Raw genomic sequence first — 27,965 nt, forward strand, 5'->3', positions numbered from 1 at the left:
CGCACTTGCAGGGAACGACGATTTACTCCACGCACACACAGGGAACGACAATTTACTCTTCGCACTCACAGGGAACGACGATTCACTCCCCGCACACGTAGGGAACGACAATTTACTCTCTGCACTCGAAGGAACGACAATTTACTCTCCGCACTCGCAGGAAACGACGATTTACACTCCGCACTCGCAGGAAACGACGATTTACACTCCGCACTCGCAGTGAACGACAATTTACTCACCGCACTTGCAGGGAACGACAATTTACTCTCCGCACACGCAGGGAACGACGATTTACTCTCCGCACTCGCAGGGAACGACGATTTACTCTCCGCACACGTAGGGAACGACAATTTACACTCCGCAATCGCAGGCAACGACGATTTACTCTCCGCACTTGCAGGGAACGATGATTTACTCTCCGCACATGCAGAGAACGACAATTTACTCTCCGCACTCGCAGGCAACGACAATTTACTCACCGCACTTGCAGGGAACGACAATTTTCTCTCCGCACACGCTGAGAACGACGATTTACTCTCCGCACTCGCAGGGAACGACCATTTACTATCCGCACACGTAGGGAACGACAATTTACTCTCCGCAATCGCAGGCAACGACGATTTACTCTCCGCACTTGCAGGGAACGACGATTTACTCCACGCACACACAGGGAACGACAATTTACTCTTCGCACTCACAGGGAACGACGATTCACTCCCCGCACACGTAGGGAACGACAATTTACTCTCTGCACTCGAAGGAACGACAATTTACTCTCCGCACTCGCAGGAAACGACGATTTACACTCCGCACTCGCAGTGAACGACAATTTACTCTCCGCACTCGCAGGGAACGACAATTTACTCACCGCACTTGCAGGGAACGACAATTTACTCTCCGCACACGCAGGGAACGACGATTTACTCTCCACAATCGCAGGGAACGACGATTTACACTCCGCACTCGCAGGGTGCGACGATTTACTCTCCGCACAGGCAGGGAACGACGATTTACGCCTCTCCCTCGCAGGGAACGACTATTTACTCCTCTCAAACGCAGGGAACGACGATTTACTTCCCGTTCTCACAGGGAACGACGATTTACTCTCCGCACTCGCAGGAAACGACGATTTACGACTCTCCCACGCAGGGAACGACGATTTACGCCTCTAACCCGCAGGGAACGACGATTTATCCCTCTCAATCGCAAGGAACGACGATTTCCTCCCCGCAATCGTAGGAAACAACGATTTACTCCCCGCACTAGCAGGGAACGACGATTTACTCCCCGCACTCGCAGGGCACGACGATTTAGTTTCCCCACTCGTAGGGAACGACGATTTACTCCCCGCACTCCCAGAGAACGAAGATTTACTAACCGCACGCGCAGGGAACGAAGATTTAATCATCTCAGTCGCATGGAACGACAATTTTCTCTACGCACTCGTAGGAAACAACGATTTACTCCACGCACACACAGGGAACGATGATTTACTCCACGCACACACAGGGAAGGACGATTTACTCTCCGCACTCGCACGGAATGAAGATTTACACTCCGTACACGTAGGGACCGACGATTTACGCTCCGCACGCGCAGGAAACGACGATTTACTCTCCGCACAGGCAGGGAACGACGATTTACGCCTCTAACCCGCAGGGAACGAGGATTTACCCCTCTCAATCGCAGGGAACGACGATTTATCCCTCTCAATCGCAGGGAACGACGACTTACTCCCCGCACTCACAGGGAACGACGATTTACTCCCCGCACTCCCAGAGAACGAAGATTCACTAACCGCACGCGCAGGGAACGAAGATTTAATCCTCTCAGTCGCATGGAACGACAATTTTCTCTACGCACTCGTAGGAAACGACGATTTACTCTACGCACACACAGGGAACGACGATTTACTCTCCGCACTCGCACGGAATGAAGATTTACACTCCGCACACGTAGGGAACGACAATTTACTCTCCGCAATCGCAGGCAACGACGACTTACTCTCCGCACACGTAGGGAACGACAATTTACTCTCCGCACTCGAAGGAACGACAATTTACTCTCCGCACTCGCAGGGACGACGATTTACTCTCCGCAATCGCAGGCAACGACGATTTACTCTCCGCACATGCAGAGAACGACAATTTACTCTCCGCACACGCAAAGAACGATAATTTACTCTCCGCACTCGCAGAAAACGAAAATTTACACTGCGCACCCGCAGGGAACGACAATTTGCTCTCCGCACAAGCAGGGAACGACAATTTACTCTTCGGACTCGCAGGGAACGACGATTTACGCCTCTCCCTCTCAGGGAACGACGATTTACTCCTCTCAAACGCAGGGAACGACAATTTACTCTCCGCACACGCAAAGAACGACAATTTACTCTCCGCACTCGCAGAAAACGACAATTTTCTCTCAGCCCCCACACGGAACGACAATTTACTCTCCGCACACGCATAGAACGACAATTTACTCTCCGCACTCGTAGAAAACGACAATTTACTCTCCGCACTCGCAGGGAACGACAATTTACTTCCCGCACTCGCAGGGATCGCCGATTTACTCTCCGCAATCGCAGGGATCGCCGATTTACTCTCCGCACACGCAGGGAACGACGATTTACTCTCTTCACTCGCAGGGAACGTCAATTTACGCTCCGCACTCACAGTGAACGACAATTTACTCTCCACACACGTAGGGAATGACGATTTACGCCTCTCCCTCGCAGGGAACAACGATTTACTCCTCTCAAACGAAGGGAACGACGATTTCCTGCCCTTGCTCGCCAGGAAAGACGATTTACTCTCCGCACTGGCAGGGAACGAAGATTCACTGTTCGCATTCGCGGTGAACGACAATTTACGCTCCGCACTCGCACGGAACGACAATTTACTCTCCGCACTCGCAGGGAACGACGATTTACGCCTCTCCCTCGCAGGGAACGACGATTTACTCCTCTCAAACGAAGGGAACGACGATTTCCTCCCCTTGCTCGCAAGGAAAAACGATTTACTCCCCGCACTCGCAGGGAACGACGATTTACTCTCTTCACTCGCAGGGATCGCCGATTTACTCTCCGCACTCGCAGGGAACGACGATTTACTCTCTTCACTCGCAGGGAACGTCAATTTACCCTCCGCACTCACAGTGAACGACAATTTACTCTCCGCACTCGCAGGGAACGACGATTTACACTCCGCACTCGCAGGGAACGACTATTTACTCTCCGCACAGGCAGGGAACGTCGATTTACGCCTCTCCCTCGCAGGGAACTACGATTTACTCCTCTCAAACGCAGGGAACGACGATTTACTTCCCGTTCTCACAGGGAACGACGATTTACTCTCCGCACTTGCAGGAAACGACGATTTACGACTCTCCCACGCAGGGAACGACGATTTACGCCTCTAACCCGCAGGGAACGACGATTTATCCCTCTCAATCGCAGGGAACGACGATTTCCTCCCCGCACTCGTAGGAAACGACGATTTGCTCCACGCACTCGCAGGGCACGACGATTTAGTTTCAGCACTCGCAGGAAAGCACGATTTACTCCCCGCACTCCTATAGAACGAAGATTTACTAACCGTACGCGCAGGGAATGAAGATATAATCCTCTCAGTCGCATGGAAAGACAATTTTCTCTACGCACTCGTAGGAAACGACGATTTACTCCACGCATTCACAGGGAACGACGATTTACTCTTCGCACACGTAGGGAACGACAATTTACTCTCCGCAATCGCAGGAAACGACGTTTTACTCTCCGCACTTGCAGGGAACGACGATTTACTCCACGCACACACAGGGAACGACAATTTACTCTTCGCACTCGCAGGGAACGACGATTCATTCCCCGCACACGTAGGGAACGACAATTTACTCTCTGCACTCGAAGGAACGACAATTAACTCTCCGCACTCGCAGGAAACGACGATTTACACTCCGCACTCGCAGTGAACGACAATTTACTCTCCGCACTCGCAGGGATCGACAATTTACTCACCGCACTTGCAGGGAACGACAATTTACTTTCCGCACACGCAGGGAACGACGATTTACTTTCCGCACTAGTAGGGAACGACGATTTACTCTCCGCACACCTAGGGAACGACAATTTACACTCGGCAATCGCAGGCAACGACGATTTACTCTCCGCACTTGCAGGGAACGACGATTTACTCTCTGCACATGCAGAGAAGGACAATTTACTCTCCGCACACGCAAAGAACGACAATTTACTCTCCGCACTCGCAGAAGACGAAAATTTACTCTCCGCACAAGCAGGGAACGACAATTTACTCTCCGCACTCGCAGGGAACGACGATTTACTCTCTTCACTCGCAGGGAACGTCAATTTGCCCTCCGCACTCACAGTGAACGACAATTTACTCTCCACACACGTAGGGAACGATGTTGTACGCCTCTCCCTCGCAGGGAACGAAGATTTACTCCTCTCAATCGCAGGGAACGACGATTTACTCTCGGCACTCGCAGGAAACGACGATTTACGACTCTCCCACGCAAGAAACGACGATTTACACCTCTAACCCGCAGGGAACGACAACTTACTCTCCGCACTCGCAGGGAACGACGATTTACACTCCGCACTCGCAGGGAACGGCTATTTACTCTCCGCACAGGCAGGGAACGACGATTTACGCCTCTTCCTCGCAGGAAACGACGATTTACTCCTCTCAAACGCAGGGAACGACGATTTACTTCCCGTTCTCACAGGGAACGACGATTTACTCTCCGCACTTGCAGGAAACGACGATTTACGCCTCTAACCCGCAGGGAACGACGATTTATCCCTCTCAATCGCAGGGAACGACGATTTCCTCCCCGCACTCGTAGGAAACGACGATTTACTCCCCGCACTCGCAGGGCACGACGATTTAGTTTCAGCACTCGCAGGAAACCACGATTTACTCCCCGCACTCCCAGAGAACGAGGATTTACTAACCGTACGCGCAGGGAACGAAGATATAATCCTCTCAGTCGCATGGAAAGACAATTTTCTCTACGCACTCGTAGGAAACGACGATTTACTCCACGCATTCACAGGGAACGACGATTTACTCTCCGCACTCGCACGGAAAGAACATTTACACTCCTCACACGTAGGGAACGACAATTTACTCTCCGCAATCGCAGGAAACGACGATTTACTCTTCGCACACGTAGGGAACGACAATTTACTCTCCACACTCGAAGGAACGACAATTTACTCTCCGCACTCGCAGGAAACGACGATTTACACTCCGAACTCGCAGGGAACGACAATTTACTCTCCGCACTCGCAGGGAACGACAATTTACTCACCGCACTTGCAGGGAACGACAATTTTCTCTCCGCACACGCAGAGAACAACGATTTACTCTCCGCACTCGCAGGGAACGACGATTTACTATCCGCACACGTAGGGAACGACAATTTACTCTCCGCAATCGCAGGCAACGACGATTTACTCTCCGCACTTGCAGGGAACGACGGTTTACTCCACGCACACACAGGGAACGACAATTTCCTCTTCGCACTCGCAGGGAACGACGATTCATTCCTCGCACACGTAGGGAACGACAATTTACTCTCTGCACTCGAAGGAACGACAATTTACTCTACGCACTCGCAGGGAACGACAATTTACTCAACGCACTTGCAGGGAACGACAATTTACTCTCCGCACTCGCAGGGAACGACGATTTACTCTCCGCACACGTAGGGAACGACAATTTACACTCCGCAATCGCAGGCAACGACGATTTACTCTCCGCACTTGCAGGGAACGACGATTTACTCTCCGCACATGCAGAGAATGACAATTTACTCTCCGCACACGCAAAGAACGACAATTTACTCTCCGCACTCGCAGAAAACGAAAACTTACACTGCGCACCCGCAGGGAACGACAATTTACTCTCCGCACAAGCAAGGAACGACAATTTACTCTTCGCACTCGCAGGGAACGAAGATTTACTGTTCGCATCGCGGTGAACGACAATTTACGCTCCGCAATCGCACGGAACGACAATTTACTCTCCGCACTCGCAGGGAACGACGATTTACGCCTATCCCTCGCAGGGAACGACGATTTACTCCTCTCAAACGCAGGGAACGCCAATTTACTCCCCGCACACGCAAAGAACGACAACTTACTCTCCGCACTCGCAGAAAACGACAATTTTCTCTCCGCCCTCGCAGGGAACGACAATTTACTCCCCGCACACGCAGACAACGACAATTTACTCTCCGCACTCGCAGAAAACGACAATTTACTTTCCGCACTCGCAGGGAACGACGATTTACGCCTCTCCCTCGCCGGGAACGACGATTCACTCCTCTCAAACGAAGGGAACGACGATTTCCTGCGCTTGCTCGCAAGGAAAGACGATTTACTCTCCGCACTAGCAGGGAACAACAATTTACTTCCCGCACACGCAGGGATCGCCGATTTACTCTCCGCACTCGCAGTGAACGACGATTTACTCTCCTCACTCGCAGGGAACGAAGACTTACTGTTCGCATTCGCGGTGAACGACAATTTACGCTCCGCACTCGCACGGAACGACAATTTACTCTCCGCACTCGCAGGGAACGACGATTTACGCCTCTCCCTCGCAGGGAACGACGATTTACTCCTCTCAAACGAAGGGAACGACGATTTCCTCCCCTCAAAGGAAGGGAACGACGATTTCCTCCCCTTGCTCGCAAGGAAAAACGATTTACTCTCCGCACTCGCAGGGAACGTCAAATTACTTCCCGCACTCGCAGGGATCGCCGATTTAATCTCCGCACTCGCAGGAAACGACGATTTACTCTCTTCACTCGCAGGGAACGTCAATTTACGCTCCGCATACACAGTGAACGACAATTTACTCTCCACACACGTAGGGAACGATGTTGTACGCCTCTCCCTCGCAGGGAACGAAGATTTACTCCTCTCAATCGCAGGGAACGACGATTTACTCTCCACACTCGCAAGAAACGACGATTTACGCCTCTAACCCGCAGGGAACGACAAATTACTCTCCGCACTCGTAGGGAACGAAGATTTACACTCCGAACTCGCAGGGAACGACGATTTACTCTCCGCACTCGCAGGGAACGACGATTTACTCCTCTCAAACGCAGAGAACGACGATTTACTTCCCGTTCTCACAGGGAACGACGATTTACTCTCCGCACTCGCAGGAAACGACGATTTACGACTCTCCCACGCAGGGAACGACGATTTACGCCTCTAACCCGCAGAGAACGACGATTTATCCCTCTCAATCGCAGGGAACGACGATTTCCTCCCCGCACTCGTAGGAAACGACGATTTACTCCCCGCACTCACAGGGCACGACGATTTAGTTTCCCCACTCGTAGGGAACGACGATTTACTCCCCGCACTCCCAGAGAACGAAGATTTTCTAACCGTACGCGCAGGGAACGAAGGTTTAATCCTCTCAGTCGCATGGAACGACAATTTTCTCTACGCACTCGTAGGAAACGACGATTTACTCTCCGCACACGCAGGGAACGACGATTTATACTCCGCACTCGCAGGGAACGATGATTTACTCTCCGTACACGTAGGGAACGACAATTTACTCTCCGCAATCGCAGGCAACGAAGTTTTACTCTCCGCACTTGCAGGGAACGACGATTTACTCTCCGCACATGCAGGGAATGACAATTTACTCTCTGCACACGCAAAGAACGACAATTTACTCTCCGCACTCGCAGAAAACCAAAATTTACTCTGCGTACCTGCAGGGAACGACAATTTACTCTCCGCACAAGCAGGGAACGACAATTTACTCTCCGCACTCGCAGGGAACGACGAATTACGCCTCTCCCTCGCAGGGAACGACGATTTACTCCTCTCAAACGCAGGGAACGACAATTTACTCTCCGCACACGCAAAGAACGACAATTTACTCTCCGCACTCGCAGAAAACGACAAGTTTCTCTTCGCCCTCGCATGGAACGACAATTTACTCTCCGCACACGCAGAGAACGACAATTTACTCTTCGCACTCGCAGAAAACGACAATTTACTCTCCGCACTCGCAGGGAACGACAATTGACTCTCCGCACTCGCAGGGAACGACGATTTACGCCTCTCCCTCGCAGGGAACGACGATTTACTCCTCTCAAACGAAGGGAACGACGATTTACTCCCCTTGCTCGCAAGGAAAGACGATTTACTCTCCGCACTCGCAGGGAACGACAATTTACTTCCCGCACTCGAAGGGATCGCCGATTTACTCTCCGCACTCGCACGGAACGTCAATTTACGCTCTGCACTCACAGTGAACGACAATTTACTCTCCACACGCGTAGGGAACGATAATATACGCTTCTCCCTCGCAGGGAACGAAGATTTACTCATCTCAATCGCAGGGAACGACGATTTACACTCCGCACTCGCAGGAAACGACGATTTACGACTCTCCCACACAGGGAACGACGATTTACGCCTCTAACCCGCAGGGAACGACAATTTACTCTCCGCACTCGCAGGGAACGACGATTTACACTCCGCACTCGCAGGGAACGACGATTTACTCCTTTCAAACGCAGGGAACGACGATTTACTACCCGCACTCACAGGGAACAAAGATTTACTCTCCGCACTCGCAGGAAACGACGATTTACGACTCCCCCACGCAGGGAACGACGATTTACGCCTCTAACCCGCAGGGAACGACGATTTATCCCTCTCAATCGCAGGGAACGACGATTTACTCCCCGCACTCACAGGAAACGACGATTTACTCCCCGCACTCGCAGGGAACGACGATTTAGTTTCCGCACTCGCAGGGAACGACGATTTACACTCCGCACTCGCAGGGAACGGCTATTTACTCTCCGCACAGGCAGGGAACGACGATTTACGCCTCTTCCTCGCAGGAAACGACGATTTACTCCTCTCAAACGCAGGGAACGACGATTTACTTCCCGTTCTCACAGGGAACGACGATTTACTCTCCGCACTTGCAGGAAACGACGATTTACGACTCTCCCACGCGGGGAACGACGATTTACGCCTCTAACCCGCAGGGAACGACGATTTATCCCTCTCAATCGCAGGGAACGACGATTTCCTCCCCGCACTCGTAGGAAACGACGATTTACTCCCCGCACTCGCAGGGCACGACGATTTAGTTTCAGCACTCGCAGGAAACCACGATTTACTCCCCGCACTCCCAGAGAACGAAGATTTACTAACCGTACGCGCAGGGAACGAAGATATAATCCTCTCAGTCGCATGGAAAGACAATTTTCTCTACGCACTCGTAGGAAACGACGATTTACTCCACGCATTCACAGGGAACGACGATTTACTCTCCGCACTCGCACGGAAAGAACATTTACACTCCTCACACGTAGGGAACGACAATTTACTCTCCGCAATCGCAGGAAACGACGATTTACTCTTCGCACACGTAGGGAACGACAATTTACTCTCCACACTCGAAGGAACGACAATTTACTCTCCGCACTCGCAGGAAACGACGATTTACACTCCGAACTCGCAGGGAACGACAATTTACTCTCCGCACTCACAGGGAACGACAATTTACTCACCGCACTTGCAGGGAACGACAATTTTCTCTCCGCACACGCAGAGAACAACGATTTACTCTCCGCACTCGCAGGGAACGACGATTTACTATCCGCACACGTAGGGAACGACAATTTACTCTCCGCAATCGCAGGCAACGACGATTTACTCTCCGCACTTGCAGGGAACGACGGTTTACTCCACGCACACACAGGGAACGACAATTTCCTCTTCGCACTCGCAGGGAACGACGATTCATTCCTCGTACACGTAGGGAACGACAATTTACTCTCTGCACTCGAAGGAACGACAATTTACTCTACGCACTCGCAGGGAACGACAATTTACTCAACGCACTTGCAGGGAACGACAATTTACTCTCCGCACTCGCAGGGAACGACGATTTACTCTCCGCACACGTAGGGAACGACAATTTACACTCCGGAATCGCAGGCAACGACGATTTACTCTCCGCACTTGCAGGGAACGACGATTTACTCTCCGCACATGCAGAGAATGACAATTTACTCTCCGCACACGCAAAGAACGACAATTTACTCTCCGCACTCGCAGAAAACGAAAACTTACACTGCGCACCCGCAGGGAACGACAATTTACTCTCCGCACAAGCAGGGAACGACAATTTACTCTTCGCACTCGCAGGGAACGAAGATTTACTGTTCGCATCGCGGTGAACGACAATTTACGCTCCGCAATCGCACGGAACGACAATTTACTCTCCGCACTCGCAGGGAACGACGATTTACGCCTATCCCTCGCAGGGAACGACGATTTACTCCTCTCAAACGCAGGGAACGCCAATTTACTCCCCGCACACGCAAAGAACGACAACTTACTCTCCGCACTCGCAGAAAACGACAATTTTCTCTCCGCCCTCGCAGGGAACGACAATTTACTCTCCGCACACGCAGACAACGACAATTTACTCTCCGCACTCGCAGAAAACGACAATTTTCTCTGCGCACTCGCAGGGAACGACAATTTACTTTCCGCACTCGCAGGGAACGACGATTTACGCCTCTCCCTCGCCGGGAACGACGATTTACTCCTCTCAAACGAAGGGAACGACGATTTCCTGCGCTTGCTCGCAAGGAAAGACGATTTACTCTCCGCACTAGCAGGGAACAACAATTTACTTCCCGCACACGCAGGGATCGCCGATTTACTCTCCGCACTCGCAGTGAACGACGATTTACTCTCCTCACTCGCAGGGAACGAAGACTTACTGTTCGCATTCGCGGTGAACGACAATTTACGCTCCGCACTCGCACGGAACGACAATTTACTCTCCGCACTCGCAGGGAACGACGATTTACACCTCTCCCTCGCAGGGAACGACGATTTACTCCTCTCAAACGAAGGGAACGACGATTTCCTCCCCTCAAAGGAAGGGAACGACGATTTCCTCCCCTTGCTCGCAAGGAAAAACGATTTACTCTCCGCACTCGCAGGGAACGTCAAATTACTTCCCGCACTCGCAGGGATCGCCGATTTAATCTCCGCACTCGCAGGAAACGACGATTTACTCTCTTCACTCGCAGGGAACGTCAATTTACGCTCCGCATACACAGTGAACGACAATTTACTCTCCACACACGTAGGGAACGATGTTGTACGCCTCTCCCTCGCAGGGAACGAAGATTTACTCCTCTCAATCGCAGGGAACGACGATTTACTCTCCGCACTCGCAAGAAACGACGATTCACGCCTCTAACCCGCAGGGAACGACAATTTACTCTCCGCACTCGTAGGGAACGACGATTTACACTCCGAACTCGCAGGGAACGACGATTTACTCTCCGCACTCGCAGGGAACGACGATTTACGCCTCTCCCTCGTAGGGAACGACGATTTACTCCTCTCAAACGCAGAGAACGACGATTTACTTCCCGTTCTCACAGGGAACGACGATTTACTCTCCGCACTCGCAGGAAACGACGATTTACGACTCTCCCACGCAGGGAACGACGATTTACACCTCTAACCCGCAGAGAACGACGATTTATCCCTCTCAATCGCAGGGAACGACGATTTACTCCCCGCACTCGTAGGAAACGACGATTTACTCCCCGCACTCACAGGGCACGACGATTTAGTTTCCCCACTCGTAGGGAACGACGATTAACTCCCCGCACTCCCAGAGAACGAAGATTTTCTAACCGTACGCGCAGGGAACGAAGGTTTAATCCTCTCAGTCGCATGGAACGACAATTTTCTCTACGCACTCGTAGGAAACGACGATTTACTCTCCGCACACGCAGGGAACGACGATTTATACTCCGCACTCGCAGGGAACGATGATTTACTCTCCGTACACGTAGGGAACGACAATTTACTCTCCGCAATCGCAGGCAACGAAGTTTTACTCTCCGCACTCGCAGGGAACGACAATTTACTCTCCGCACTCGCAGGGAACGACGATTTACGCCTCTCCCTCGCAGGGAACGACGATTTACTCTTCTCAAACGAAGGGAACGACGATTTCCTCCCCTTGCTCGCAAGGAAAGACGATTTACTCTCCGCACTCGCAGGGAACGACAATTTACTTCCCGCACTCGAAGGGATCGCCGATTTACTCTCCGCACTCGCAGGGAACGTCAATTTACGCTCTGCACTCACAGTGAACGACAATTTACTCTCCACACGCGTAGGGAACGATAATATACGCTTCTCCCTCGCAGGGAACGAAGATTTACTCCTCTCAATCGCAGGGAACGACGATTTACACTCCGCACTCGCAGGAAACGACGATTTACGACTCTCCCACGCAGGGAACGACGATTTACGCCTCTAACCCGCAGGGAACGACAATTTACTCTCCGCACTCGCAGGGAACGACGATTTACACTCCGCACTCGCAGGGAACGACGATTTACTCCTCTCAAACGCAGGGAACGACGATTTACTACCCGTACTCACAGGGAACAACGATTTACTCTCCGCACTCGCAGGAAACGACGATTTACGACTCCCCCACGCAGGGAACGACGATTTACGCCTCTAACCCGCAGGGAACGACGATTTATCCCTCTCAATCGCAGGGAACGACGATTTACTCCCCGCACTCACAGGAAACGACGATTTACTCCCCGCACTCGCAGGGAACGACGATTTAGTTTCCGCACTCGCAGGGAACGATGAATTACTCCCCGCACTCCCAGAGAACGAAGATTTACTAACCGCACGCGCAGGGAACGTAGATTTAATCCTCTCAGTCGCATGGAACGACAATTTTGTCTACGCACTCCTAGGAAACGACGATTTACTCCACGCACACACAGGGAACGACGATTTACTCTCCGCACTCGCACGGAATGAAGATTTACTCTCCGCACACGTAGAGAACGACAATTTACTCTCCGCAATCGCAGGCAACGACGATTTTCTCTCCGCACACGTAGGGAACGACAATTTAATCTCCGCACTCGAAGGAACGACAATTTACTCTCCGCACTCGCAGGAAACGACGATTTACTCTCCGCACTCGCAAGAAATGACGATTTACGCCTCTAACCCGCAGGGAACGACAATTTACTGTCCGCACTCGTAGGGAACGACGATTTACACTCCGAACTCGCAGGGAACGACGATTTACTCTCCGCACTCGCAGGGAACGACGATTTACTCTCCGCACATGCAGGGAACGACAATTTACTCTCCGCACACGCAAAGAACGACAATTTACTCTCCGCACTCGCAGAAAACCAAAATTTACTCTGCGTACCTGCAGGGAACGACAATTTACTCTTCGCACAAGCAGGGAACGACAATTTACTCTCCGCACTCGCAGGGAACGACGATTTACGCCTCTCCCTCGCAGGGAACGACGATTTACTCCTCTCAAACGCAGGGAACGACAATTTACTCTCCGCACACGCAAAGAACGACAATTTACTCTCCGCACTCGCAGAAAACGACAAGTTCCACTTCGCCCGCGCATGGAACGACAATTTACTCTCCGCACACGCAGAGAACGACAATTTACTCTTCGCACTCGCAGAAAACGACAATTTACTCTCCGCACTCGCAGGGAACGACAATTTACTCTCCGCACTCGCAGGGAACGACGATTTACGCCTCTCCCTCGCAGGGAACGACGATTTACGACTCTCAAACGAAGGGAACGACGATTTCCTCCCCTTGCTCGCAAGGAAAGACGATTTACTCTCCGCACTCGCAGGGAACGACAATTTACTTCCCGCACTCGAAGGGATCGCCGATTTACTCTCCGCACTCGCAGGGAACGTCAATTTACGCTATGCACTCACAGTGAACGACAATTTACTCTCCACACGCGTAGGGAACGATAATATACGCTTCTCCCTCGCAGGGAACGAAGATTTACTCCTCTCAATCGCAGGGAACGACGATTTACACTCCGCACTCGCAGGAAACGACGATTTACGACTCTCCCACGCAGGGAACGACGATTTACGCCTCTAACCCGCAGGGAACGACAATTTACTCTCCGCACTCGCAGGGAACGACGATTTACACTCCGCACTCGCAGGGAACGACGATTTACTCCTCTCAAACGCAGGGAACGACGATTTACTACCCGTACTCACAGGGAACAACGATTTACTCTCCGCACTCGCAGGAAACGACGATTTACGACTCCCCCACGCAGGGAACGACGATTTACGCCTCTAACCCGCAGGGAACTACGATTTATCCCTCTTAATCGCAGGGAACGACGATTTACTCCCCGCACTCGCAGGGAACGACGATTTAGTTTCCGCACTCGCAGGGAACGATGAATTACTCCCCGCACTCCCAGAGAACGAAGATTTACTAACCGCACGCGCAGGGAACGTAGATTTAATCCTCTCAGTCGCATGGAACGACAATTTTGTCTACGCACTCCTAGGAAACGACGATTTACTCCACGCACACACAGGGAACGACGATTTACTCTCCGCACTCGCACGGAATGAAGATTTACTCTCCGCACACGTAGAGAACGACAATTTACTCTCCGCAATCGCAGGCAACGACGATTTTCTCTCCGCACACGTAGGGAACGACAATTTAATCTCCGCACTCGAAGGAACGACAAATTACTCTCCGCACTCGCAGGAAACGACGATTTACTCTCCGCACTCGCAAGAAACGACGATTTACGCCTCTAACCCGCAGGGAACGACAATTTACTCTCCGCACTCGTAGGGAACGACGATTTACACTCCGAACTCGCAGGGAACGACGATTTACTCTCCGCACTCGCAGGGAACGACGATTTACGCCTCTCCCTCGTAGGGAACGACGATTTACTCCTCTCAAACGCAGAGAACGACGATTTACTTCCCGTTCTCACAGGGAACGGCGATTTACTCTCCGCACTCGCAGGAAACGACGATTTACGACTCTCCCACGCAGGGAACGACGATTTACGCCTCTAACCCGCAGAGAACGACGATTTATCCCTCTCAATCGCAGGGAACGACGATTTACTCCCCGCACTCGTAGGAAACGACGATTTACTCCCCGCACTCCCAGAGAACGAAGATTTTCTAACCGTACGCGCAGGGAACGAAGGTTTAATCCTCTCAGTCGCATGGAACGACAATTTTCTCTACGCACTCGTAGGAAACGACGATTTACTCTCCGCACACGCAGGGAACGACGATTTATACTCCGCACTCGCAGGGAACGATGATTTACTCTCCGTACACGTAGGGAACGACAATTTACTCGCCGCAATCGCAGGCAACGAAGTTTTACTCTCCGCACTTGCAGGGAACGACGATTTACTCTCCGCACATGCAGGGAACGACAATTTACTCTCCGCACACGCAAAGAACGACAATTTACTCTCCGCACTCGCAGAAAACCAAAATTTACTCTGCGTACCCGCAGGGAACGACAATTTACTCTCCGCACAAGCAGGGAACGACAATTTACTCTCCGCACTCGCAGGGAACGACGATTTACGCCTCTCCCTCGCAGGGAACGACGATTTACTCCTCTCAAACGCAGGGAACGACAATTTACTCTCCGCACACGCAAAGAACGACAATTTACTCTCCGCATTTGCAGAAAACGACAAGTTTCTCTTCGCCCTCGCATGGAACGACAATTTACTCTCCGCACACGCAGAGAACGACAATTTACTCTTCGCACTCGCAGAAAACGACAATTTACTCTCCGCACTCGCAGGGAACGACGATTTCCTCCCCTTGCTCGCAAGGAAAGACGATTTACTCTCCGCACTCGCAGGGAACGACAATTTACTTCCCGCACTCGAAGGGATCGCCGATTTACTCTCCGCACATGCAGAGAACGACAATTTACTCTCCGCACACGCAAAGAACGACAATTTACTCTCCGCACTCGCAGGGAACGACGATTTACGCCTCTCCCTCGCCGGGAACGACGATTTACTCCTCTCAAACGAAGGGAACGACGATTTCCTGCGCTTGCTCGCAAGGAAAGACGATTTACTCTCCGCACTAGCAGGGAACAACAATTTACTTCCCGCACACGCAGGGATCGCCGATTTACTCTCCGCACTCGCAGTGAACGACGATTTACTCTCCTCACTCGCAGGGAACGAAGACTTACTGTTCGCATTCGCGGTGAACGACAATTTACGCTCCGCACTCGCACGGAACGACAATTTACTCTCCGCACTCGCAGGGAACGACGATTTACACCTCTCCCTCGCAGGGAACGACGATTTACTCCTCTCAAACGAAGGGAACGACGATTTCCTCCACTATAAAGTGGTCCCCCACTTTATAGCCAGTGTTCAATTTTTCGTCCACGTTTTTATGGCCAGTGTGCAATTATTGGTACCCGACTTTATGGCCAGTGTGCGATTTTTGATCCCCGTCTATATGGCCAGTGTGCAATATTTTGGTCCCCGACTTTATGGCAAGTGTGTGATTGTTGATCCCCCATTTTATGGCCAGTGTTTATTTTTGGTCCCCGTCTTTATGGCCAGTGTTCATTTTTGGTCTCTGTTTTTATGGCCAGTGTGCAATTATTGGTCCCCGACTTTATGGCCAGTGTTCAATTTTTGGTCCCCGTTTTTATGGCCAGTGTGCAATTATTGGTCCCCGTCTTCTTGGCCACTGTGCGATTTTTGGTCCCCGTCTTTATGGCCAGTGTTCAATCTTCGGTCCCCGACTTTATGGCCAGTGTTCAATTTTTGGTCACCGTCTTTATAGCCAGTGTTAAATTTTAGGTCCCCGTCTTTATGGCCACTGTGTGATTTTTGCTCCCCGAATTTATGGCCAGTGTTCAATTAACGTCCCCGACTTTATGGCCAGTGTGCAATTATTGGTCCCCGTCTTCATGGCCACTGTGCGATTTTTGGGCCCATCTTCATGGCCAGTGTTCAGTTTTTGGTCCCCGTCTTTATGGCCAGTCTTTAGTTTTTGGTCCCCGTCTTTATGGCCAGTGTTCAATTATTAGTCCCCGACTTTATGGCCAGTGTGCAATTACTCGTCCCCGACTTTATGGCCAGTGTTCAATTTTTGGTCCCTGTCTTTATGGCCAGTGTTCAATTATTAGTCCCCGACTTTATGGCCAGTGTGCAATTATTCGTCCCCGACTTTATGGCCAGTGTTCAATTATTAGTCCCCGACTTTATGGCCAGTGTGCAATTATTCGTCCCCGACTTTATGGCCAGTGTTCAATTTTTGGTCCCCGACTTTATGGCCAGTGTTCAATTTTTAGTCCCCGTCTTTATAGCCAGTGTTCAATTTTAGGTCCCCGTCTTTATGGCCACTGTGCGATTTTTGGTCCCCGAACAATTTAGTTATCTCCCTTCCTCCACTTTCAGCAACCCAACCTCCCTGTTGCAGTTCTTGTGCCCCATGATGAAACTGAACCAGGCTCCCCTCCCAGTCTGGAGCAGCTACAGCTGAAGTTGGACCTGTCATGCTTGATTAATCAGGAGTTCTTCACTTTACCATTCCGGTGTCATGAAGAGTCAGACTTCGATGTGGAACATGGAAACTGTGGTAAGTATGTTCTTGAAGTCTCATCTTTTACTTTGTTTCAGTCATTAGACTGCGGCCATACTGGAGCACCTCCTTTAGTTGAACAAATCAACCCCCAGGACTTATTCTATTGACTTCTTTTGTCGAAATGCTAAGTCACTGGGATGTAAACACACCAACATTGGCTGTCAAGTGATAGTAGGGGGACAAACACACACATACATAATGGGCTTCTTTCAGTTTCTGCCTACCAGATCCCCACATAAGGCTTTAGTCAGCCTGAAGCTATAGTAGAAAGCACTTACCCAAGTTGCCACGCAGTGGGACTGAACCTGGAACCATGTGATTGATAAGCAAGCTTCTTACCACACAGCCACGCCTTCGCCTGTATATATATATATATGTCTAGTATCTGTTTATATATCAAACTGTTTATTAATTAACAAATGACTGAGAAGGTTAATCATCATTATTGGCCCCACCACACCCCTCCACCATTGCCATTGCCCCCCCCCATATATGACCACCACCACTGTACTGCTCACCTTCTCCCACGAGATAAAAAACTCACCTTTTTTGGGTGAATGAATTTCTTTTCCCCTTAAAAAAAAAACAAAGTGACTGCAAAGAAACATGGCAACAGCAGGTAAATTGTTATGGTAACGATGTGTGGAGGGGACGGCGTTGGTGATCAAGTGTGCCTCTACATGGTCGGTAGCTGGCATAGCAGTGTCCTTCTACCTGGTGCTGGAAAGAGCAGCTAAGTCTCTCTCTTGAAGGCTGGAAACATACATGACTGAGTTGAGGCCAAATAACAATTATAGCCACTAATACTAACTACTATACATTAGATAATGTAGTCCTAGCTACACCATGCCCTCCTCTGTTCCTTTGCAGCTCTCCAACTGTCTCAGGTGGTTGGCCACCCACCGCCCCTGTCAACCAAATCTGGAGAAGAAATACCTGAAGGATTTCATTGAGGACTTCCTAGCTTCTCAGTTTTATGGTCCCTTACTGTATAACAGGGGACTGCGCTCTGCCGAGGCTTACCTGCAGCAGGTAAGGACTCTTTAATTAGGGCTGTGTGTGTGTGGGGGGATGACTGGGTATGTTTAGGGCTGTGTATGTGGGTGATAGTATGTGTGTGTGTTCGTGGGAGTGATTGTGTGGGTGAATGTATAAGCAAATGTGTGTGACTGTATGATTGTATGTGTCTGTATGTATTTGTGTGTGTGTGTGTGTGTGAAACTCTCAGTGTGTATATATGCATCTATGTTTGTGAAAGTATGTGTGACTTTAGGTGTTATTCTGTATGTGTGTGTGTTTGCCTATATCTATGTATGTGGCCTGTCAATTGTGTGTGTATGTGTGTCTTGGTAACCTGTGTAGTTGCTTGTGTGTGTCTGTATGTTAAAGTGTGAACCAGTTCACCTCTAAATCCATCTTTCTGTTTTTCTCTGAACATTTGTGTGTCCTGAATGTCTCATCGAAAGCCTCTCTCTCTCTCTCTCTCTCTCTCTCTCTCTCTCCCCTCTCAGCCCCCAGATGTCATCATTGACTTCTACAACTCCATCCTTCGACCCTTGATTGACTGCGTTACCGACTCCGTATTGACCAGCTACTCTTGGCCAGTCACGGAGTTTGTAGATGCCACAGCACAAGGGGCACATGACAACGGTAAGTTTTGATGGCACACAACCTGTGTCTTTTATATATGTGTGTATGTATACATATATATATATATATATATATATATATATATATATATAATAATATTAGGGACAACATCCAAAATTACAGGTAAAAACTCTATTAAAATCAATTTATAAAAAATCAAAATTAAATTGAGCTTTATAGATTAAAATATATATAAGGAAAAGAACCAAGTTTCAAGAACTCATCGATGAAAATCCACCATCACATATAGAAAAATTAACAATTAAAAGCACAATAAATGAGTATAATATAAAACAAAGCAAACATCATAAGATAAAGATAATTATTATATTATCTTTATCTTATTATCTTTATCTTATGATATTTACTTTGTTTTATATTCTACTCATTTATTGTGCTTTTGATTGTTAATTTTTCTATATGTGATAGTGGATTTTCATCGATGAGTTCTTGAAACTTGGTTATTTTCCCTAAAACTATACATTTTATATATATATATAGATATATACTTCTGCCTCATTCACTACTAGTGCTTTATTTTCCCCTTCTACAGTTAGCTAAGTTATTTCTTCTTAGTAATGCCACACAGGCTGTTGATCGTACCCCGGTGACTTCAAATAAGTATTTCTATTATTCTTCTTGTAAACATGTATATTATTATCATTATTACTTCTCCAATAAATATCCTGAACCCTGTTTTACCATTAACTAACGTTAATATCCATATAATAATATAATATAATATATTACTAGGCTATGATGTTTTATTTTTATTCACTTTCTTCACTTCATATAAATATGTAATTCGTTTTCCTTATATAGTATATGTTTAATTTGAGGTTTCCCTTAGTTATCTCCCTTCCTCCATCTTTTTCACTCAGCAACTTTCCTCCCCACATTTCAATCATTCATTCAATTTAAACCTTTAGCATCACGTTTACAACCTCCTCCCTTTTTATCTCTATGTAAACAAGGGTTCTTATTCCTAAAGCCCATGGAATAATATCATTGATCCCTTTATATCTCTATGTAAACAAACGTTCTAACGGTCACTGACCATGTAGCATCTTAGCTCGTAAGTTACCTCATCATTTCGTATTTGTCTTGCTTTCATATGTTTATTTGTGGATTCCCTTGAAGAGGAATATATGAGGAATTCCAGCAGCTCTTACTTCTTTGTAGAAGAGCTCTCTCATATATTTTAAAACATGTGTAGGAATTAAAGGAACTTTTATTTCTATGCGTTTTGCTCCTTTTATTATTATTATTATTCATATCTTCTCAAAAGGTATCACTTTAACTTGGTATCTCTACCTGTAAAATGGCTGTGATATCATGGTTTCTAGTGTAATTTTGCTACTTCTGGTAACTATTAACATATTTACATTATCAAAGGTTTTTTTTTAAAACTGAGACAATATTAATATATACATAAACTAATATATATATATGATATGTATGTGTGTGTGTATATATATATATATATATATATATATATATATATATATATATCATTATCGTCATCATTCAATGTCTGCCTTGTCTACTGGCATGGGTGGGTTGGTTTGATAGAAACCGGTCAGGCACAAAATTGCTGACTTTTTGGTAAAATTTGAAACCATTATTATTATTATTATTATTATTACTTCAATCTCCCGTATGACTATCATTTAAACTTCTGTTTTAATTTTTTTCCTTTCCTCCCATTTCTTCCTCCCCTTCAGATCTGCCCCCTATTCACTGGAACTCTCCAGAACATCTCCTGTTTGTAAGGGACACTTTACGGTCCCTCACACTTCCTCCGTTCACCTTCGGTGATGACACCAGCGAGAAATGGTCCCAGGCTGAGCAAGATGTTTGGAATTACATGCGTTCCGTGACTTTGGAAACATCCGGAAAATCTGCAGTGGATCTTGTGTCAAGGTAAGGGCCAGAAACATATTGATCCTGTTGTTGTTGTTGTTTGTCAGCATTTTGCTTGTTAAAACTTGATCATGCTCAGCTGGGTCTCCTTCGCTCAACCGGATGAAAATCCAGTCTCCAAAACCTCTGAGATTTCTGAAAGAGGGTGACACGGAACAAACCCCTCTTTTCATACCTTTTTTTTTTATCATAAGAGAAATTTATTCTCCACAATATCTGCAGCAGTTGAAACATGTGACCAAAACATATTTCAAACTAACCTAAATTCTGTTCAAACCTAAAACACTGCTTCGTACTAACGCTTTGTTGAAGGTTATTTTATAATTTATGGTTAGCAGTTGGGGGTTGCTTGAAATGCGAATAAACATCCAAAATTAGGGAATGGAGTAGAAAAACCCCAAGTCACACATGTTTCATAGCTTGTGGGGACTTTGGAAGTAATAGGTATCTAAACAAGGGGTAAACCGTAAGCTAGTCTCCAGGGAGAAGGATAGCTTGGTTATATGAAGCTGGCATTGTAGTCAGGAGATTCAATTGAAATGCAATCTGTGCACTCACACATAGGACTCCATATCTACCCTCAATCACATTCATGTTCTTTTTTCTCTTCCACCAGGGTGCGCCACCATATACACCATGTGGAGAAGCAGTTTGACGAAGTGTGCCGTCTCAAGTATGGTGTGTCCTGCTGTTCACCTACCTATGTCAACATGCCGTGGGTGGACATAATTTTGGACTGTGTCAATCACTGTCTGACCACAGTGTCTTGTCTTGACCCAAAGTCAACCGATACGGTGAGTGGTGGTCTTCGTTTATCAGGGGGTAGTGGTGGTGGAACATATTCTTTCATTTGCTTCACTCATTGACTGCAGCCCATGCTGGAGCACCACCTTGAAGAATTTTAGTTGAACAAATCAACACCAGGGCTTATTGTTTTTTTAAGCGTAGTACTTATTCTATCAGTCTCTTTTATTGAACTGTTATGTTACAGGGATGTAAACACACAAACACTGGTTGTCAAGCGGTGAAGCAAGGACAAATACAGACACACACACACATATATATATATATATATATATATATTTGTTTTTTCAAAAAAATCTATTATTATTTCCTCTGGGGCAAGCTGCTTCAATATTTCCTTAAATGAACACTTTAATTTCACTTTGTCATATTACGGCGGGAAATCTTTGCAGAAAGGTGAGTAGATTGATTACATATTTTCTTTTGTTTCTTTCATTATGTCATCGTAGTTTTGTGAGATTTGGCTGTTATTTCTAGCATGTGAATTTCTAGCAATAATGCTGGTGTGTTTACGTCCCCCGTAACTTAGCGGTTTGGTAGGGGGAGACCGATGGAATAGGTGCTGGGCTTGCAAGGAGTGGGTACTGGTGTCGATTTGCTCGACTAAAGGGCGGTGCTCCAGCATGGCTGCGGTCAAATGACTGAAACAAGTAAAAGAACAGACAGAATTGAAACAAATTTTGTAAAAATGAAAAAAAGTTATGAGGGGGTCTTAGCACATGCTTACGTCATAACTCTGCCGAGTTTTGCTTTCACTATCGAAAACGCTACGTATCTTTCAGAAAGCTCCCAAGCAATTTAACTTTATGCGGCATTCGCTGTTTACGTGCAGGCTATGTCGGAAGACAGAATAAAGGGGCTTTTGTTAGCTTATCTCTCTGAAAAAAATAGCTCCCTTTGCTGTTAAACTCGCAGAGGGGAAGTCTCAATGTCTCCCTTCAATTTCTTTCCACCATTTATGTGGCTGTTTCTGACAAGGAACTTCGCTTTCATATAAAACAACTATATTTTGGAGTCATTATCTGTAACCTACTCCCAAAACACTTCAGTAGCTTAACTTTTCATCGCTTGCCAACTTATATGTGCTATGATAATTAAAGCGCGAGATCTCCACAATATCCAGCCTTCAATTCGATCTCCCATTCCTAGGTTAATCAGAAACATAGACTGCCATGCTATTCATAAGCCTTCTCAGTAGTTCAATTATTTGGTGAAAAAAATACCACCAAAGCAACTTAAATCGTCCAAAGGACGGGTGCGTTTGCTATTATATATATATCCTTACATATATATATATATATATATATATATATATATATATATATATATATATATATATATATATATATATATATATATATATATATATATATATATTGTTTTGCAAGATTTTTTATGTGAAATCGTGTGTTGAAACAGATGTTGTTGTACTTGGGGATGGTCATATTGCCAGTTTAGCCAATAAAAACACACGCACTGTATATTTGGTGTTAATTTGCTTCAGCTTTATATTACATTAATCTTAATCTTATTTCGGCCAGAGTTCTTTCGTCACTCTTCTGTGACCTCATCAGTGGTCCTTTGTTTTCTTCTTTCTTACGTGTGTCTCACCTTGCTAACTATCAGCCATTTTGTATTTTGTATTCCTATTGTATGTGTCTACGCATGCGTATCCTTCAACGTGTCTATGTTTTTGTAAGTGCATGTGTGTGTATGGGGAGTGTCTCTATTATCTATATCCTCTGTTAATACATGTTCGTTTGTATTTGTTTTTATTTATTTATTTGTTCATGTGTGTTTTTTTTAGTATTTAATTAAATTTTGTTAACGTATGTAGTATTTAATTCCATTTGTTTATCTATGTATTGTATTATATTTTGTTCATATTATTATTGGTTTATGGGTAACATGTTGTCACATGCTGTGGTTTGAGGTTTGTTAGTGGCGTATGTTAGTGTTCCATTCTAGTTTCCTATTCAGGCTAGGTTTATCTTCTATTATGTGTGTAGCTTCAGTAATTTGTCTAAGTGCTGCGTCTCTGCTATGTGTGGATAAGATTTTAATCTCTATGTTGTTGATTGAGCCTCCATGTTCTTGCTCAGCGTGCTGGTACAGAACTGATGAACTCTTCCCTTCCTTAAGTTCCCTCCAATGTTCGTTTGCCTGCTCCCCTATGCTCCTTGCTGTTTCGCCTACATATGTCATTATCTTATTTCTGCATCGTCCCTCTGTACATCTTATACTATAGACCACATTTCTGGCTTTACAGTTCGTTTGTGGGCTAAATCTACATACGGTACAGTTCTTATCAGTGCAGGGGGTTCTACTGAAAGGGTATGTTCTACTGATAAGGGATTTAATAGGGTTGCCTGGCCTTTCAACAACCTTAATTCTTAGCTTAAGTTTGTCTAGGGCCCTTCTAAAGCGGTACGCCAGTTCGCCTCTAGGGGTGGTGTCGACGAACATGACACTCTGGTATTTGTGACTATCATACCATGAGCTGGCCTTCCCTATTTTCTTCTTAGTCCTTTCTATGGTGTTCCATGATTTGCTCCTATAGAGTGGGCAAATCCCATTCCTATCATTGCGTTTGATTGTTTCCAACTTCTTCATAGCTCCTTTGTATACCCTGATCCTTTCTTTATGGCTGTAACCTGAGAACTGCATACGGTGGACGAAATGTATTAGATACTGAACTCTGGCTAGAAACTAAGAACAATAAAACCAGAATCCTCCATTCACACTATACAAAACCTATGGCCTCCAAATACCTGATCCACCGGAACTCGGCTATTGCGGACAATGCCAAATTCAATATATTGATGGCAGACCTCGTCAGAGTAATGCGAAATGTCTCCTGCATGTGCAACCCTACAGAATTAAAGAGACATATACAACATTTTGTTCACCGCATGCAGTTCTCAGGTTACAGCCATAAAGAAAGTAGATAAAAAAAAAGTTGATAAAAAGGTAGATAAAAAAACACACATGAACAAATAAATAAATAAAAACAAATACAAACGAACACATATTAACAGAGAATATAGGTGATACAGACACTCCCCATACACCCATGCACTTACAAAAGACACAGACACATTGAAGGACACGCATGCGTAGACACATACAATAGGAATACAAAATACAAAATGGCTGATATTTAGCAAGGTGAGACACACATAAGAAGGAAGGAAACAAAGGACCACTGATGAGGTCAGAGAAGAGTGACGAAAGAACTCTGGCCGAAATAAGATTAAGATTAATGTAATATAAAGCTGAAGCAAATTAACACCAAATATACAGTGCGTGTGTTTTTATTGGCTAAACTGGCAATATGACCATCCCCAAGTACAACAACATATATATATAATTATGTGTATTTCTTCTATCTTAATGAATAAAAATTCTTCTGATAGAATAAATGGGTTAATAGAAACCAATGTAGCAAAGAACACAAAATAACTGTGGCTAGCTCCTCATATACTTAAATATATATATATATATATCGGTGCATGTGTATATATGTATCTAAATACATGCATCTATGTATATATGTATATATATATATGTGTGTGTGTGTGTGTATAGATACATATGTATCTGTATGTATATATGTATGTATATATATACATACATACATAGATGCATGCATATATATATATGTATATATATATATATATATATATATATATATATATATATATATATATATATATATATATATATATATATATATATATATATATGCATCTATGTATGTATGTATATATATATATGTATATATATATATATATATATATATATATATATATATATATATATATATATATATATATATATACACATATGTATATGTATACCCAAACATGCAATGAAAATGATTATATATATATATTTATATATATATATATATATATATATATATATATATATATATATATATATATATATATATATACATATACAAACGCACACACACACACACACATATATATATATATATATATGTGTGTGTGTGTGTGTGTGTTTGTATATTTCTGCTGCTTTTAAATAAAGTATATATATATATATATATATATATATCGACCGATTCGCGGAACACCTCCGAGATATCAACGTCGGCAATGACACCCCGGTGTCACGCCACTTCCGTTCTGCCGGCCACTCCTTGCGGCAACACCTGTCTGTGTTTGGATTGTCCATGCACAGGGGCCATCCGGACTCCCGTTTGCGCCGTGAACAGGGATTAATCTTCTATCTACGCTCCTTTGCGCCACATGGGATCAACTCCCCTCCACTCTTCATCTAACCCCCTCCTCCTGTCTCTCTCCCCCACCCTCCCTCCTACCACCCATCTCTCCCCTCCCCCACCTCCTGCTCGGACTCTTACTTCTTTGTACGTCTCTTCACCTCTCTTCATACTTCTCTCCACTCCCACTTCTCTTCACACCTACTGTTTCTCTCCTCTCTCTTACTCTCTCTCACTCTCTTCTCTCGTACTCCCCCTCTCTCACTCTTACTCTCTACACTCTTACTCTCCTACTCTCTACACTCTTACTCTCTTACTCTCTCACCCTTACTCTCTCACTCTCTTCCCCTCTCTCTCACTCTCTTTCTCTTCCTCTCTTTCTCCCCCCATACCCCTCTTCCCTCTCTCTCACTCTCTTTCTCTTTCTCCCCCCATACCCACCTTCCCCTCTTCCCCCCCCACACCCACCTTCCCCCTCTCTCAATCCACCTTCCCTCTCTTATACCCACCCTCTCTCCTCTCTTCCTCTCCCCTCCCATACCCATCTTCCCCCTCTCTTACATCCACCTTCCCCTTCTCCCTCCTCGTCAACACCCCCTCATAAACTCATCCCACCACACCCCAACACACTCCTACTCTACCTTCCCACTCCACCCCATCCAATTCCTTACACCCACCACCCACCCCTACCCACATACCCCACCCTACCCACAAACCCCTACCTCTACCCCACCCTCAGCCTAACCCACACTCCACCCATGCCTTCCCCACCTCCCAACACCCTCACATCACACCACACCAATACCCTCACATCACACCACGCACACCACACCAATACCCTCGCATCACACCACGCACACACTACAACTGACCAACTACTTTCTCCCTTTCTCCCTTCCCCATTTTCACACTACATACGTCAAGATCACCAGCATTCTACCTCCCACACACAGCCCCTCGTTCCCGATCACCGTTTGTTATCTCCCCCTTTCTTAGCTCTCCTGAAATAAGAATTTCTAACTTCCGGTCAGCCATTGTTATGATCGGCCATTATTATGATTGACCGTTGACTGAACACTATTCAATTTTTTTTCTCCGTGTTTTTCTCCTTGTCTCCGTATTCTTTCTGTTGAAGAGCGTAGCTCGAAACGTCAAAGACTTTCCGTATTCCCGAGCGTCATACTAATATATACTTTTGTTATTTACACCACCTGTCCTCGTCTGTTGTTATTATTTGTATATTCTCCCATATATATATATATATATATATATATATATATATATATATATATATATATATATATATATATATATATATGTATATGTATATATATATATGTATATATATATATATATATATATATATATATATATATATATATATATATATATAAGGAGTAGATGTGTGGTAAGTGGCTCGCTTGCCAGCCACATGATTCCGGGTTCGGTCCCACTGCGTGGCGCCTTGGGCTGGTGTCTTCTGCTGTGGCCTCGGGCCGACCGGGGCCTTGTCAGTGGGTTTGGTGGACGGAGGCAGAAGGTGGCCCGTCGTATATGTGTGTTTGTGTGTCCGTGTTTGTCCCCCCAACATCACTTGACAACCGATACTGGTGTGTTTGCGTCCCTGTGGCTTAGCGGTTCGACAAGGTAGACCGATGAAATAGGAGGAGGAGGTGGTGGTGGTGGTGGTTGCGGCAGAGGCAGTTGACGGTGAAGCTGTGGTGGTGGTGGTGGTGGTGGTGGTGGCGGCGGTGGTGGTGGTGGTGTTGGCGTT

At 46.4% G+C, this 27,965-nt stretch overlaps 1 protein-coding gene across 1 annotated transcript in view; it reads left to right on the forward strand.

Moving 5' to 3' along the window:
- The first annotated feature begins 17,362 nt into the window (after positions 1 to 17,362).
- Positions 17,363 to 27,965, forward strand: part of LOC149131580 (germinal-center associated nuclear protein-like) — a 17,345-nt gene continuing 6,742 nt past the window's right edge. Inside the window, exons 1-5 of the mRNA XM_089337907.1 lie at positions 17,363 to 17,559; positions 18,436 to 18,597; positions 19,077 to 19,215; positions 20,940 to 21,138; positions 21,755 to 21,932. Coding sequence (XP_089194033.1) covers positions 17,521 to 17,559; positions 18,436 to 18,597; positions 19,077 to 19,215; positions 20,940 to 21,138; positions 21,755 to 21,932 — 717 coding nt within the window. The 5' untranslated portion in view covers positions 17,363 to 17,520. The remainder of the gene's footprint in view (positions 17,560 to 18,435; positions 18,598 to 19,076; positions 19,216 to 20,939; positions 21,139 to 21,754; positions 21,933 to 27,965) is intronic.

This window comes from Octopus bimaculoides, chromosome 20, assembly GCF_046866305.1.
Source record: "Octopus bimaculoides isolate indiv1 chromosome 20, ASM4686630v1, whole genome shotgun sequence".
NCBI classification, from domain to species: domain Eukaryota; kingdom Metazoa; phylum Mollusca; class Cephalopoda; order Octopoda; family Octopodidae; genus Octopus; species Octopus bimaculoides.